Raw genomic sequence first — 15,112 nt, forward strand, 5'->3', positions numbered from 1 at the left:
CTTGAATCGATCGACCGATCGATTTAGAGCGCCTCTGTGCACTTTGCAGAAAATCCGAAATCGATTGACCAATCGATTCCGTCTGCCTCACGTTCTCACGAGAAAAACTAAGCCCAATCGATCGGCTAATCTATTGGCAGCTTTCAATCAATCAATTGATCGATTCAAAAGCTCACTGTTCGCTCAAAAACTCTCCCAATTGATTGACTAATCGATTAGGAAGTTTTGAGCGATTACCCAATCGATTAAGATAGTTTCTGCACAAAATTACATCAACTAATCGATTGACTGATCAACTGACTCCCCCAATCAATTGTCCAATCGATTAGCAATTAGAAAAATTTGTAGATCTTGAAACGAGCTTCGTTTCGCATCCGTGATCACCTCATTCTAATATCCAAGTCAAAAATTCTGGTCTTCAGAAGTTTACTACGTCCAAACTTCCTAGTTCCATGCCAACTCCTTATTGGACTTACTGTTGGATTGAAAGTGCTAGAGGGGGGGGGGAGGGGGTGAATAGCGCTCGTGGCTTTCACTTTTGTTTCAGAAAACTTAATGAGTAAATGCAGCGGAAATAAGAACAAACAACGCAAACACCAAGATTTACTTGGTTCGAAGCCTTGGGCGACTCCTACTCCAAGGCTCGTGATCGTTGATCGCTTTCGGTGGGCAATCACTGTTAATTTGTAAATCTTTACAATTTTTGTAGTACAATTTAAAAGCAGCAAAATATACCAACAGTAAAAGAAAACAATGAAGTTGAAGTTTCTGGTCGTCGGAGTCGAGTTGTGGCTTTGTCGGAATGTTCTTTTAGCAGCACACAGAAGATAGATCACGTTTTAGACGATGTTTCAAGCTGCTGGTCGAATCCCACTTAAATATCCTATGGAGGATGCCTCCAACGCCATGGAGGGCACCCTCATTTGCACCGAATCTACAGCGTGGATGAGCTCTGACCACTTCGCAGCTTATTCGCCTGAGGGCGCCCTCGCATTAGTGTCCAGGGCACCATCTGCTCAACATCCAGGGTGCCCTCAAGCTCCATGAGGACCCCCTCGCGCCTTACTGCAAGAGGGTTTCTTCCTGCAAAATAGGTCAGTCCAGAATACAAAAATATATCTTGCAAAATAGAGTTAACACAATCAAACACAATAAATATGATTATTTGACAGTCACCGACTGTCCGATTTTGACTTCGGATTCCCGAACAAAAATCGTAGGTCGAACTGACACCTACTATTCCCTCACTGAGGAGCGCATCCTCACCTACTCTACTCAGGAGAGTTTACCTATTGTCAGTTGATCCTCCAAACTAACTGGACTTTTGCTCAGCGACCGAGGCTCCAGGACTTTCCGCTGGACGTCCGCTACGACCTGCCCAGTCTTCCACTTAGTTCGCAACATCAGGACTTTCCACCTAGAGTCCTCGACTCTAGGACTTTTTGATCGAAACCCTTGACCTGCCAAGACTTCCCGCCTAGTGTTACACCCCTTAGGACCTAGGGTTACCTCCCCCTAGGGTTTTCCACCTGCCAAACTGCAACTAGGAATTTTACTCACCTAGGATTACCACCCCCTAGGACCTAAGGTTACCACCCCCTAGGGTTTTCCACCTGCCTAACTGCAGCTAGGACTTTTACCTAAGTAAACTTAGGACTTTCCTGCAATCTCATTTAACTTGTTAGATAATAAAACAACTTAACTTTGGACCTTTTGACATAATCAAAACACAGGTTCAACTGTCAGATGCTTTCCGCACCAACAATCTCTCCCTTTTTTATTATGGCAACACGATTCAAAGTTAAGTAAAACATAACAATAAAAAAAAACCCCTTATGTTCCCCCTTTCACAAGGATTATGTTTAAATTCATTTGAATTCTTAACTTTGACTTTTCTCTCCCCCTTTGACATAAATAAAAAATAATATTAAGTAGAGAGAAAGTTTGTTTAATATGTAGAAATATACTCCGTTTAACTTATAGGCTCCCCCTGAAGGGTAACACCAAAAAAACTTAGCTAAGCTTAGCTTTGAAAATAATTGCTTTGAAAAACACTTAGCTAAATTTAGTTTTGGAAATGACTGTTTTAAAAAAACACTTTAGCTAAATTAGAAAATATTTTGAGAATACTTAGTTTTATAGAGGTTTTGAAAAAGGCTTAGTTAAAAGCACTCAGCTTAAAAGGATTTTGAAAAAATACTTTACTTTTAGGAATATTGTGATAAAAACTTCAGTTTTTTTTTAAAAAAATATTTTCTTAAAAAACTACTTAGCTAAGTAAATGATTTTTAAAAAACTTAAAATATTTTATCAAATACTTAGTTTCTAAAATAATTTATTTTTCATAAAAAATTGAACTTCCTATTTTGAACTTTTTTGAAAAGTTTAACTTTGAAAAATAATGTTTTAAGAAAATAAAGACAAAAATTAATTTCTTTGCACTCCCCCTTAATTATGTTGGTTGCTACTCGGAAAACCTAGAGGTTCCACTGTACAAAAATTTTGTACAAAGGTTTGAACCTTTTCCTAGCTACCATGTGTTCTTTTAAATTAAATTTTGGATCGCCTGTGGAACTTAACACGTTTGATCCAAAACTTAATCTATTCGTTCTTTTAGGTTTTGACTTGGGTCTCCTGCGGAACTTAACACGTTCGACTCAAATCGCCTTAAGTTATTAATTCCATTAAATATTAATTTCCATAATTGGTTCCCAGTACTGACATGGCGAGGCATATGGCCTTCTTGGATATGGGAGCAACCACCACCGACTAGACAAAACCTTTTATAGAAATCTAATATTTAATTTCCTAAAATAACTCTAGGTTAACCGAAAAGAACAATCAAATCACAAGAAAAAAATAAAACAAAAGAACACAACTTCGAAAAACATATTCGAAATACTAGAACGTAAGCCTCTTGTATTTGGTATTATTTCCATAAATAACTAGTATGATGCGGAAAGAAAAATTACTAGTTATACCTTGTAGAAAAACCTCTTGATCTTCTACCGTATTCCTCTTCTAACCTCGGACGTTGTGTGGGTAACGATCTTCCGAGATGAAAAACCACCAACCACCTTCTTCTCCTCCTAGCTAGGTTCGGCCACAAAAAGCTTAACCAAGGATGAAGAACAAAACACCAACCAAGCTCCAAGAGATGCTAACTTTCTCTCCTTCTTCTTCTTCTTCTTCTCCAAGTAGTATCCGGCCGCCACAAGAGCTCCAAGCCTTTGAGAGATTCGACCACCACAAAGAGGGAGAGAGGAAGAGGATGGCCGGCCACTCTAAGGAATAAAAGAGGGAGAGAAATAATAGAGGTTGTCACCCATGAAGGCACCCTCACCCCTTCTTTTATATTCCTTGACCTAGGCAAATTAGGAAATTTAATTACAATAAAATTTCCTTAATTCCCTTGACATGATTTAATTGAGAAAAATAAAATAAAATTTCCCCAATTAATCTCTAATGGCCGGCCACATTAAAAGAGATAAATTAGACAAGTTTTAATCAACAATTAAAACTTCCTAATTTGTTTCCAGAAATTTTAAAAATAAAATTTCTCTTTAAAAATCTCTTCATGGTTGATAAAAAGAAATTTCCATAATTTTAATTTTATCAACATGTGGATAATTTTAAAGAGAAAATAAAATATCTCACCAATCTACAAATAAGGAAAGAGATCTAATCTCTTTCTTTAATCTTTTGTAAATCTTTTACAAGAGAGATATTTTAATTTTAATTCTCTTTAATAAATTATTTCTTCCACATAATAAAAATTAAAATTAAATTTCCATTTTAATATAATTTGGCTGGCCCCCACTAGCTTGGGTTCAAGCTAGGGCCGGCCCCCTAGGCCGGCCCTAGCTTGATTCCCAAGCTAACTTGGCCGGCCCCCTATTGGTGGGTATAGAAGGTGGGTATAGGTGGGTATAGTACTCTATAAATAAGAGGCTATGATAGGGACCGAGAGGAGGAATTGGTTTTGGTCTCCCGATAAAATTAAGCATCCCGTGTTCGCCCCGAACACACAACTTAATTTTATCAATAATAATTCATTCCACTAGAGAACTATTATTGAACTACCGCACCAATCCCAAATTACATTTTTGGGCTCCTTCTTATTATGAGTGTGTTAGTCTCCCTGTGTTTAAGATATCGAATGTCCACTAATTAAGTGAGTTACTGACAACTCATTTAATTAATATCTAAGTCCAAGAGTAGTACCACTCAACCTTATTGTCATGTCGGACTAAGTCCACCTGCAGGGTTTAACATGACAATCCTTATGAGATCCTCTTGGGGACATTATCAACCTAGTATCTCTAGGACACAGTTTCCTTCTATAATCAACAACACACACTATATGTGATACCATTTCCCAACTTATCGGGCTTATTGATTCATCGAACTAAATCTCACCCATTGATAAATTAAAGAAATAAATATCAAATATATGTGCTTGTTATTATATTAGGATTAAGAGCCCACACTTCCATAATAACCGAGGTCTTTGTTCCTTTATAAAGTCAGTATAAAAGAAACGACCTCAAATGGTCCTACTCAATACACTCTGAGTGTACTAGTGTAATTATATAGTCAAGATAAACTAATACCTAATTACACTACGACCTTCTAATAGTTTGTTCCTTTCCATTTTGGTCGTGAGCTACTGTTTATAATTTATAAGGTACTGATAACATCATCTTCTGCATGTGACACCATATACTATGTTATCTACAATATAAATTAAATGAACAACTACAAACAAATGTAGACAATTTGACCAAATGTGATTCTTTATTCATAATGAATGTTTACAAAGTTTAGGCTTTCAGTATACACTCCAACAATCTCCCACTTATACTAATGACTAAGCTGTCATATCTTCTACCATACATCTGATTCCCATTCCCTCCACATGCCGATCGAAAGCTTTCGCAGGAAGGGCCTTAGTGAAAGGATCTGCCAGGTTATCTGCTGATGCAATCTTGGCGATAACAACTTCTCCTCGCTTCACGATATCTCGTATCAGGTGGTACTTGCGCTCTATATGTTTACTTGCCTTATGAGCTCGTGGTTCCTTCGAGTTTGCAACTGCACCGCTATTATCACAATAATTTGTGATGATTTTGGGCAAATTAGGAATCACATCTAAGTCCATTAGAAAATTCCTGAGCCATACTGCTTCTTTAGCTGCCTCAGAGACTGCTACATACTCAGCTTCCATGGTTGAGTCCGATACGCATTTCTACTTAACACTCCTCCATGAAATGGCTCCACCTCCTAAAGTAAACACATAGCCTGATGTAGACTTACTATTGTCCCTATCTGATTGGAAATCTGAATCCGTGTAACCTACAGGGAGTAAATCGTCTGCTTGGTAAACTAGCATATAATCTCTAGTCCTTCTCAGGTACTTTAATATATGCTTTACCACAGTCCAATGTCCTTGTCCAGGGTTACTCTGATATCTGCTGACCATGCCCACGGCAAAACAAATATCAGGTCTCATACATAGCATTGCATACATAAGGCTTCCTACAGCCGAAGCATAAGGAACTGCTTTCATGTCTTCTATCTCCTTTGATGTCTTTGGAGACATCTCTTTAGATAGAGCTATTCCATGCCTAAAAGGTAAGAAACCTTTCTTGGAATCTTGCATGCTAAAACGAGCAAGGATTGTATCTATATATGAAGCTTGGGACAGACACAACATTCTTTTCTTACGATCCCTTATAACTTTGATCCCAAGAATGTGTGCACAATCTCCTAAGTCCTTCATATCAAATTGTTTGGACAACCATACCCTTACGTCTGATAATACCTTGACATTGTTGCCAATTAACAAAATATCATCTACGTATAGTACAAGAAATACCACCACGTTTTCGTTACACTTCTTATATACACAAGACTCATCCGGACTTTGAATAAATCCATATGACTGGATTACTTCATTAAACCGGATGTTCCAAGATCTTGAAGCTTGCTTTAGTCTATAAATGGACCGATTAAGCTTGCACACTAGATGCTCTTTGCCTTTTTCAATGAACCCTTCTGGTTGCTTCATATGGATGTTTTCTTCGAGACTTCCATTAAGGAAAGCTGTCTTGACATCCATTTGCCAAATCTCATAATCCATATGAGCAGCAATGGATAAGAGTATCCGGATAGACTTAAGCATAGCTACCGGTGAAAAGGTTTCCTCATAATCGATTCCCTCTTTCTGAGTGTACCCTTTCGCAACAAGCCTAGCTTTGAAGGTTTCTACCTTCCCGTCTGTCCCTCTTTTCCTTTTGTAGATCCACTTGCATCCAACGGCTTTTACACCATCAGGTGGTTCTACAAGCTCCCAGACCTTATTAGAGTACATAGACTCTATTTCAGAATTCATCGCCTTTTGCCAAGATGCTGCATCTATATCTTGAAGTGTTTCGTAATATGTCCGGGGATCAGGTTCATGTTTACCCGGGATCAAGTCCGAAGACTCTCCCAAAAACATGAATCTCTCAGGCTGCCTTACAACCCTCCCACTACGACGAGGCACTGTCTGTGGTTGTGTATCATGTGTGACACGTGTTGCAGTCTCTTGTGGTACTTCATCTTGTACTGTTGGTACTAAAGTAGACGTGTCCTCTCTTAGTTCTTCTAAAACAACTTTACTACTAGGCTTGTGATCCATTATATAGTCTTCTTCTAAAAACTGGACATTGGTGCTAACAATGACTTTCTGGTCTTTAGGACTATAAAATAAACCACCTTTCGTTCCTTTGGGATATCCTACAAACATGCGAACTTCTGTACGGGATTCTAACTTATCAGCATCTGGTTTCAGCACATGTGCTGGACTACCCCAAATTCGAATATGTCTTAGACTGGGTTTTCGCCCATTCCACAATTCTATGGGAGTAGAAGAAACTGATTTAGAAGGTACTAAGTTCAGAACGTATACTGCTGTTTCCAGAGCATATCCCCAAAACGAATTTGGTAATTCTGAATAACTCATCATCGATCTAACCATCTCCATAAGAGTCCTATTCCTTCGTTCTGCTACACCATTCTGTTGGGGTGTTCCAGGTGTAGACAATTGGGATTGAATCCCGGCCTCTGATAAGTAATTCCTAAACTCTCCTAAGAGGTATTCGCCACCACGATCAGATCGTAGTGTCTTGATACTTTTACCTAATCATTTTTCCACATTAGCCTTGTATTCTTTGAACTTATCAAAGCACTCGGACTTGCGGCGCATTAGGTAAATGTATCCATATCTTGAATAATCATCTATAAAAGAGACAAAATATTCAAAACCACCTCTTGCCTGGACAGACATAGGACCACACAAATCAGAATGAACCAATTCCAACACTTCTTTGGCTCTATACCCCTTGGCCTTGAACGGCCTCTTGGTCATTTTACCTTCCAAGCAAGATTCACAAGTTGGAAAATTTTCCAACTCTATCGAACTCAAAAGTCCATCATCTATAAGCCTCTGAATCCTACTTAAGTTAATATGACCAAGCCTTAGATACCAAAGATATGCTTGATTCATTTCCGAAGGTTCTTTTCTCTTATTAGAGTTAGAAGATGAGTTATAAATTTCCATGTTTTGCTTTGTGGAAGAAATTGGATTTAAAGTATACAAATTGTCAACCAATGTACCAGAACAGATAATCACTTTATTTCTTTTAATAACTACATTGTTACTGAAAGAAACTGAATATCCATCTAAAAACAGTTTAGAAACTGAAATTAAATTCTTTCTAAAACTGGGTACATAAAGACAATTTCTTAAAATCAAATTTCTATTTCTACTAAGTAGACGCCTCCCACTGCAACAGCTGCCACCTTAGTAGCATTGCCCATGTAGACGGTAATCTTGTAACACCCCTAGAAAGCCTAGATAAAGTAAGGGCAATGAGAGTACGAATGTAATGAAAAGAATGTGTAGATAGTCTACGTTGAATGTTACGATGGGAGGGATTTAGATGATTAAAACTTTATGAAAGAAAAATAAAGTTGAGAATATAAATCATCTATGCATGATTTAAAAGGTATGAAACTAATATGGACAAAATGAAGAAGTATGAGATAATATATATATGTATGAAATATTTATGCATAATATAGTAATATACGAATTATTATGTACAAAAGAAAATAAAATGTTAGAAGAGAGATTGAACCTTGGATCTCTTGTAAGGAACATGTATAGGATACCAAAGGGGATAGGAGAATTATTGATAAGGAGAGAAAGGACTAAGTAGTTAAGAATAAGAAAGGATTCTTTTTACTTAAAAGAAAAGGAAGTAAAAAGAAGTAAAAATATGCATAACCAAGTTTTGATCCTTGGTTCTCTTGTGAATGCATGCATGTGTTAACCAAGTGGGATAGAAGAGGATATTGTAAGAGGAGAGATAGAAAATTTTATTAAAGGAGAGAAAAGAGAGAAATTAAGGGAAAGAAAAGAGAGAACTCAAAAGGCATCTCTCTAGAATATTCTTGTCATTTAAGGGGAGAAATGAATAGGGAGGATGAATCAAGTCAAGTTTCCTCCCCTCATCTTAGTATAAATAGGCATGGAGGGGGGACTTCAACTTCATCCTCAACCCACTCATCCTCCTCTCCTCCCTTTGTGCCGAGACCCACTCTCCCCTCTCTTTTCTTCTTGTTGCCGAGCAACACAAGAGGAAGAACACCTTCTTCCTCCTCACTCTCCCCCTCTTTTCTTTCTTGTTGTTGCCGAGCAACACAAGAGGAAGAGAAGCCTCTTCTTCCTCCTCCTCTCCACCAAAAGACCTAGCCACTCCTCTCCTCCATTGGTGCCGAGCAAAGCAAGCAAGGAAGAAAGGTTCACAAGCAAGTTCTCAACACTAGGAAACTTAAGCGAAGAAGGTAAGCTTCCCCTCACCTGTGGTACAAGGCTTTTATGTGATTTTCGGATTTATAAGGATTAGAAAACGTAGGAAAGAATTTAAGAAAATTCGGCTAAAGAAAAGGTTTTCAAATCTAGGATGATTTAAACAAGACCTCATTTCATGATAAGATTTTCTATGCTATGTAGAAGGATTCCTTTCCATGATTTTATATTGATATGATGTATGATCAGAGGAGTATCTAAACTTAGGATTTCAACCAAAAATATTTTAAAGAGGTGAGTAAGATTATTGTCTAACCGAACTAAGTGCAAGGTTCCTTCTATGAAATGTTATACACAATGTTATGTAATATGCCATGATATGTGATAGCATAGGAAATGCTAAACATAATGAGGAGAAAATGAAATTATGTTATATGCCATGATATGTGATAGCATAGGAAATGCTATACATAATGTTATGTAATATGCCACGATATGTGATAGCATAGGAAATGCTAAACATAATGAGGAGAAAATGAAATTATGTTATATGCCATGATATGTGATAGCATAGGAAATGCTATACATAATGTTATGTAATATGCCATGATATGTGATAGCATAGAAATGCTAAACATAATGAGGAGAAAATGAAATTATGTTATATGCCATGATATGTGATAGCATAGGAAATGCTATACATAATGTTATATAATATGCCATGATATGTGATAGCATAGGAAATGCTAAACATAATGAGGAGAAAATGAAATTATGTTATATGCCATGATATGTGATAGCATAGGAAATGCTATACATAATGTTATGTAATATGCCATGATATGTGATAGCATAGGAAATGCTAAACATAATGAGGAGAAAATGAAATTATGTTATATGCCATGATATGTGATAGCATAGGAAATGCTATACATAATGTTATGTAATATGCCATGATATGTGATAGCATAAGGAAATGCTATACAAAATGAAGAAATGAAATTATGTTATGTAATATGCCATGATATGTGATAGCATAGGAAATGCTATACATAATGAAAAGAAATGCATGAAAGATTGTTAAGGACATGATATGATAGTTATGCATGATAAGTTATTTTTGTATGGGTTTGTACCATGGGTGGGCTCCGTAAACGCCCCGGGGTCAATGGAGTAAGACTCGGGCCTCGTCAGTAATGAGCCTCTGAATGCCCTAGGTCGATGGAGTAAGACTCGGGCCTAGTATGTATGCATGATAGGGTTCAAGACTTGCTACCTTGGACCTACCTATGAAGCGCGCGTATTATGTATGTGGTACAAACCGGGATCCCCTTAATGATGATATTAATTTCAAGTACTTATTAGTATAAGTTTTCAAATTCATGATGCATTGCCTACATATGTACTTGAATTATCTGATGATTAGATATAATGTCATGTGATAATATGACTATGAATATGATACCCTTGTATGTCGTATGCTTATGATACCTCGCATGATATTGATATGCAATGATATGAATTCGGTTTTAGTGAGTAGGAAAGGAACTTACTGAGCCATGAGTGCTCATAGCTTACTTTCCTTGTACCGCAGATAAAGAAGCTGGATGAGCTAGAGGAGCAACAGGAGGAGCAGATAGTGATGTGTGTGGTGGTGGCTCGGCAAAGAACGATTCGGACAAATTAATATGATTAGTTATAGAATCAATATTTGAACAAATCAGAATATGTGATATTATGCTTAATAAATTAAATTCTTTAAAGTTTTTATTCTTCCGCTGTTATAACTAAAGCATGTACGTAAGTAGTATAAGAACGTAGCGCCACCTTTGGTTGGGTAAGAAGGGTGGGCGTTACAAATCTCTCCTTCAGATAGTCGTCGGGTTTCTTGGAACCCCTGAAGGGAATTGTAGACATGATCAGTGGCTCCCGTATCTACACACCAGGTGCTGGTAGATAACACCGCTAAACATGTTTCAACAACTAGAGCATGAGATATACCTTTGTTTTGGTTCCTACGAGGACAGTCCGCCTTCCAATGTCCTGCCTGCTTGCAGATGAAGCACTTGCCCTTCGGCTTCTTCACTCCAGCTTTAAATCCCGTACTTTGAGATTTATTCACTTTCTTTGCTGAACCAGCTTGTTTCTTCTTCTTCTTTCCTCTCGGTTTAGAAGTAGAACCATTTTCAGCATAGTGAATTTGAGCATTGTGACGAAATAATCCTTCTGCTGCTTGAAGTTCTGTCAGTAGTTCCGCTAATGAATAAATACTCTTATTCATATTATAGTTCAGGCGGAACTGCTCAAAACTTTTAGGTAGCGTTTGGAGGATCATATCGATCTGGGTTTCCCCATCAATTTCTCCTCCAAGGATCTGTATCTCGTTCAGATAAGCCATCATCTTTAGGATATGATCCCTTACAGGAGTACCCTCTTGCATGGTGGCTGTCATTATCTTTCTCATGGCTTCTTGCCTAGAAGCCCTATCCTGATGACCAAAGAGTTCCTTGAGATTGTTCATAATATCATAGGCTGTTGGTAAATCTTGATGCTGATGTTGCAATACATTTGACATTGAAGCCAAAATGTAACACCGCGCCATCTCATCTGCTTTTACCCATTTCCTATGATATTCAATCTCCTCTTGGGTAGATTCACCAGTAGGTGCTTCAGGGCACTGCTCAGTCAGTACAAATTTATAGCTTTCAGCAGTAAGGACAATGTCCAGGTTCCTTTTCCAATCTATGTAATTAGGTCCAGTAAGTCTATTCTGTTGAAGTATGATGGACAGTGGGTTGAAAGTCATCCTAAGAATCACAAATAACTTTTGGTCAGAACTCTAAATTTAGAATAATATTGATTCCTCAAACAATACTATTTTAAATTAACCAACACCTCAAAACACCGTGAATTTTGTATGTCACGTTAGTGTGGACGTATACAAATTCAACATTTGTAAAAGGAGGGTCTTAACCCATTAATTTTATTATCTTGTCAACCTAACTTTTTGACAAATAAAATTAATAGTTGGTATCATTTGGTCACACAAATAATAACAGTGACTCCGATGGGGAGGATACTATTAGATGTATCTAAGTGTATACCATTACTTGACACTAAGTCCATTAATAAGATTATGCCCCTTCCGTTGGGGAAGATCACACGCTCTTAATTAACTTCCTATAGTCATCCAAAAATGGAAGTCTGTTCTAGTGATCCACAAACAAGCTCATCCGTTATGGAGGAAGGCACTCAGAGCCAACGCGCAAGCTTGTTTGCATCACTTACAAACCAGTAATGGAGACCATGGGATTTACTTAAAAATCCCTCTCCCACTTAGTTATTTATAAATGAGGAATTTTAACTATGCTAGCCTACTAAACTTGTAAACTAACATGCACACACAGCACAATATAAAAGCAATAAATAGAAAATCTAATTTTCAACTATTATGGCTTTTATCTCTAGTTGTCCTCCGTGTGTTGTCATCCCAAGCTGCTGCCATATTTGGCCACCGCCACTAGGTCTAGCTGTCGCATCCATCTTGCTCCTAGTTCCGCTGCGCCTCTAGTCCTTAGAAGTTTCCACGCATTGCAAGATTCGATCCGCGACATAAATAGAATTTTACATTTTGATCCTATATTCCATAAAAGGAATATACATGTATCTAGATCAAAAATAAAATCCTAATAAAACTAAATACAGCTCCTGCTGTATTTTAATACAATCATGCACACACATATAAATGCCCTTGACATGTCCAAGGGTCCAATCACACACATAATAACTAAAAGCCATAATAGTTGGATCCTGTATCCACAAAGTTAGCACATCCTACTATTAACCTGCCTAAATTATGTATGACATGTGCATAATTAACCTAATACCAAATACACAGAGGCAAAACCCTAGCTCTGATACCAATTGTTGGTTGCTACTCGGAAAACCTAGAGGTTCCACTGTACAAAAATTTTGTACAAAGGTCTGAACATTTTCCTAGCTACCATGTGTTCTTTTAAATTAAATTTTGGATCGCCTACGGAACTTAACACGTTTGATCCAAAACTTAATCTATTCGTTCTTTTAGGTTTTGACTTGGGTCTCCTACGGAACTTAACACGTTCGACCCAAATCGCCTTAAGTTATTAATTCTATTAAATATTAATTTCTATAATTAGTTCCCAGTACTGACATGGCGAGGCACATGGCTTTCTTGGATATGGGAGCAACCACCACCGACTAGACAAAACCTTTTATAGAAATCTAATATTTAATTTCCTAAAATAACTTTAGGTTAACCTAAAAGAACAATCAAATCACAAGGAAAAAATAAAACAAAAGAACACAACTTCGAAAAACATATTCGAAATACTAGAACGTAAGCCTCTTGTATTTGGTATTATTTCCATAAATAACTAGTATGATGCGGAAAGAAAAATTACTAGTTATACCTTGTAGAAAAACCTCTTGATCTTCTACCGTATTCCTCTTCTAACCTCGGACGTTGTGTGGGCAACGATCTTCCGAGATGAGAAACCACCAACCACCTTCTTCTCCTCCTAGCTAGGTTCGGCCACAAAAAGCTTAACCAAGGATGAAGAACAAAACACCAACCAAGCTCCAAGAGATGCTAGCTTTCTCTCCTTCTTCTTCTTCTTCTTCTCCAAGTAGTATCCGGCCGCCACAAGAGCTCCAAGCCTTTGAGAGATTCGGCCACCACAAAGAAGGAGAGAGGAAGAGGATGGACGGCCACTCCAAGGAATAAAAGAGGGAGAGAAATAATAGAGGTTGTCACCCATGAAGGCACCCTCACCCCTTCTTTTATATTCCTTGGCCTAGGCAAATTAGGAAATTTAATTACAATAAAATTTCCTTAATTCCCTTGACATGATTTAATTGAGAAAAATAAAATAAAATTTCCCCAATTAATCTCTAATGGCCGGCCACATTAAAAGAGATAAATTAGACAAGTTTTAATCAACAATTAAAACTTCCTAATTTGTTTCCAGAAATTTTAAAAAATAAAATTTCTCTTTAAAAATCTCTTCATGGTTGATAAAAAGAAATTTCCATAATTTTAATTTTATCAACATGTGGATAATTTTAAAGAGAAAATAAAATATCTCACCAATCTACAAATAAGGAAAGAGATCTAATCTTTTTCTTTAATCTTTTGTAAATCTTTTACAAGAGAGATATTTTAATTTTAATTCTCTTTAATAAATTATTTCTTCCACATAATAAAAATTAAAATTAAAATTCTTTTTTAATTTAATTTGGCCGGCCCCCACTAGCTTGGGTTCCCAAGCTAGCTTGGCCGACCCCCTATTGGTGGGTATAGAAGGTGGGTATAGTTGGGTATAGTACTCTATAAATAAGAGGCTACGATAGGGACCGAGAGGAGGAATTGGTTTTGGTCTCCCGATAAAATTAAGCATCCCGTGTTCGCCCCGAACACACAACTTAATTTTATCAATAATAATTCATTCCACTAGAGAACTATTATTGAACTACCGCACTAATCCCAAATTACATTTTTGGGCTCCTTCTTATTATGAGTGTGTTAGTCTCCCTGTGTTTAAGATATCGAATGTCCATTAATTAAGTGAGTTACTGACAACTCATTTAATTAATATCTAAGTCCAAGAGTAGTACCACTCAACCTTATTGTCATGTCGGACTAAGTCCACCTACAGGGTTTAACATGACAATCTTTATGAGCTCCTCTTGGGGACATTATCAACCTAGTATCTCTAGGACACAGTTTCCTTCTATAATCAACAACACACACTATAAGTGATACCATTTCCCAACTTATCGGGCTTATTGATTCATCGAACTAAATCTCACCCATTGATAAATTAAAGAAATAAATATCAAATATATGTGCTTATTATTATATTAGGATTAAGAGCACACACTTCCATAATAACCGAGGTTTTTGTTCCTTTATAAAGTCAGTATAAAAGAAACGACCTCAAATGGTCCTACTCAATACACTCTGAGTGTACTAGTGTAATTATATAGTCAAGATAAACTAATACCTAATTACACTACGACCTTCTAATGGTTTGTTCCTTTCCATTTTGGTCGTGAGCTACTGTTTATAATTTATAAGGTACTGATAACATCATCTTCTATATGTGACACCACATACTATGTTATCTACAATATAAATTAAATGAACAACTACAAACAAATATAGATAATTTGACCAAATGTGATTCTTTATTCATAATGAATGTTTACAAAGTT

At 36.9% G+C, this 15,112-nt stretch overlaps 1 protein-coding gene across 1 annotated transcript; it reads right to left on the reverse strand.

Moving 5' to 3' along the window:
* Nucleotides 1-11,000: 11,000 nt before the first annotated feature.
* On the reverse strand, nucleotides 11,001-11,651 carry LOC121999169 (the record flags this gene model as incomplete). The annotated part of the gene is made up of 1 exon (XM_042553887.1): nucleotides 11,001-11,651. A coding segment is annotated over one exon (651 nt), but the record flags the coding sequence as incomplete, so codon positions are not given.
* Between the last annotated feature and the right edge of the window lie 3,461 nt (nucleotides 11,652-15,112).

The sequence above is a fragment of the Zingiber officinale genome, chromosome 7A (genome assembly GCF_018446385.1).
Source record: "Zingiber officinale cultivar Zhangliang chromosome 7A, Zo_v1.1, whole genome shotgun sequence".
NCBI classification, from domain to species: domain Eukaryota; kingdom Viridiplantae; phylum Streptophyta; class Magnoliopsida; order Zingiberales; family Zingiberaceae; genus Zingiber; species Zingiber officinale.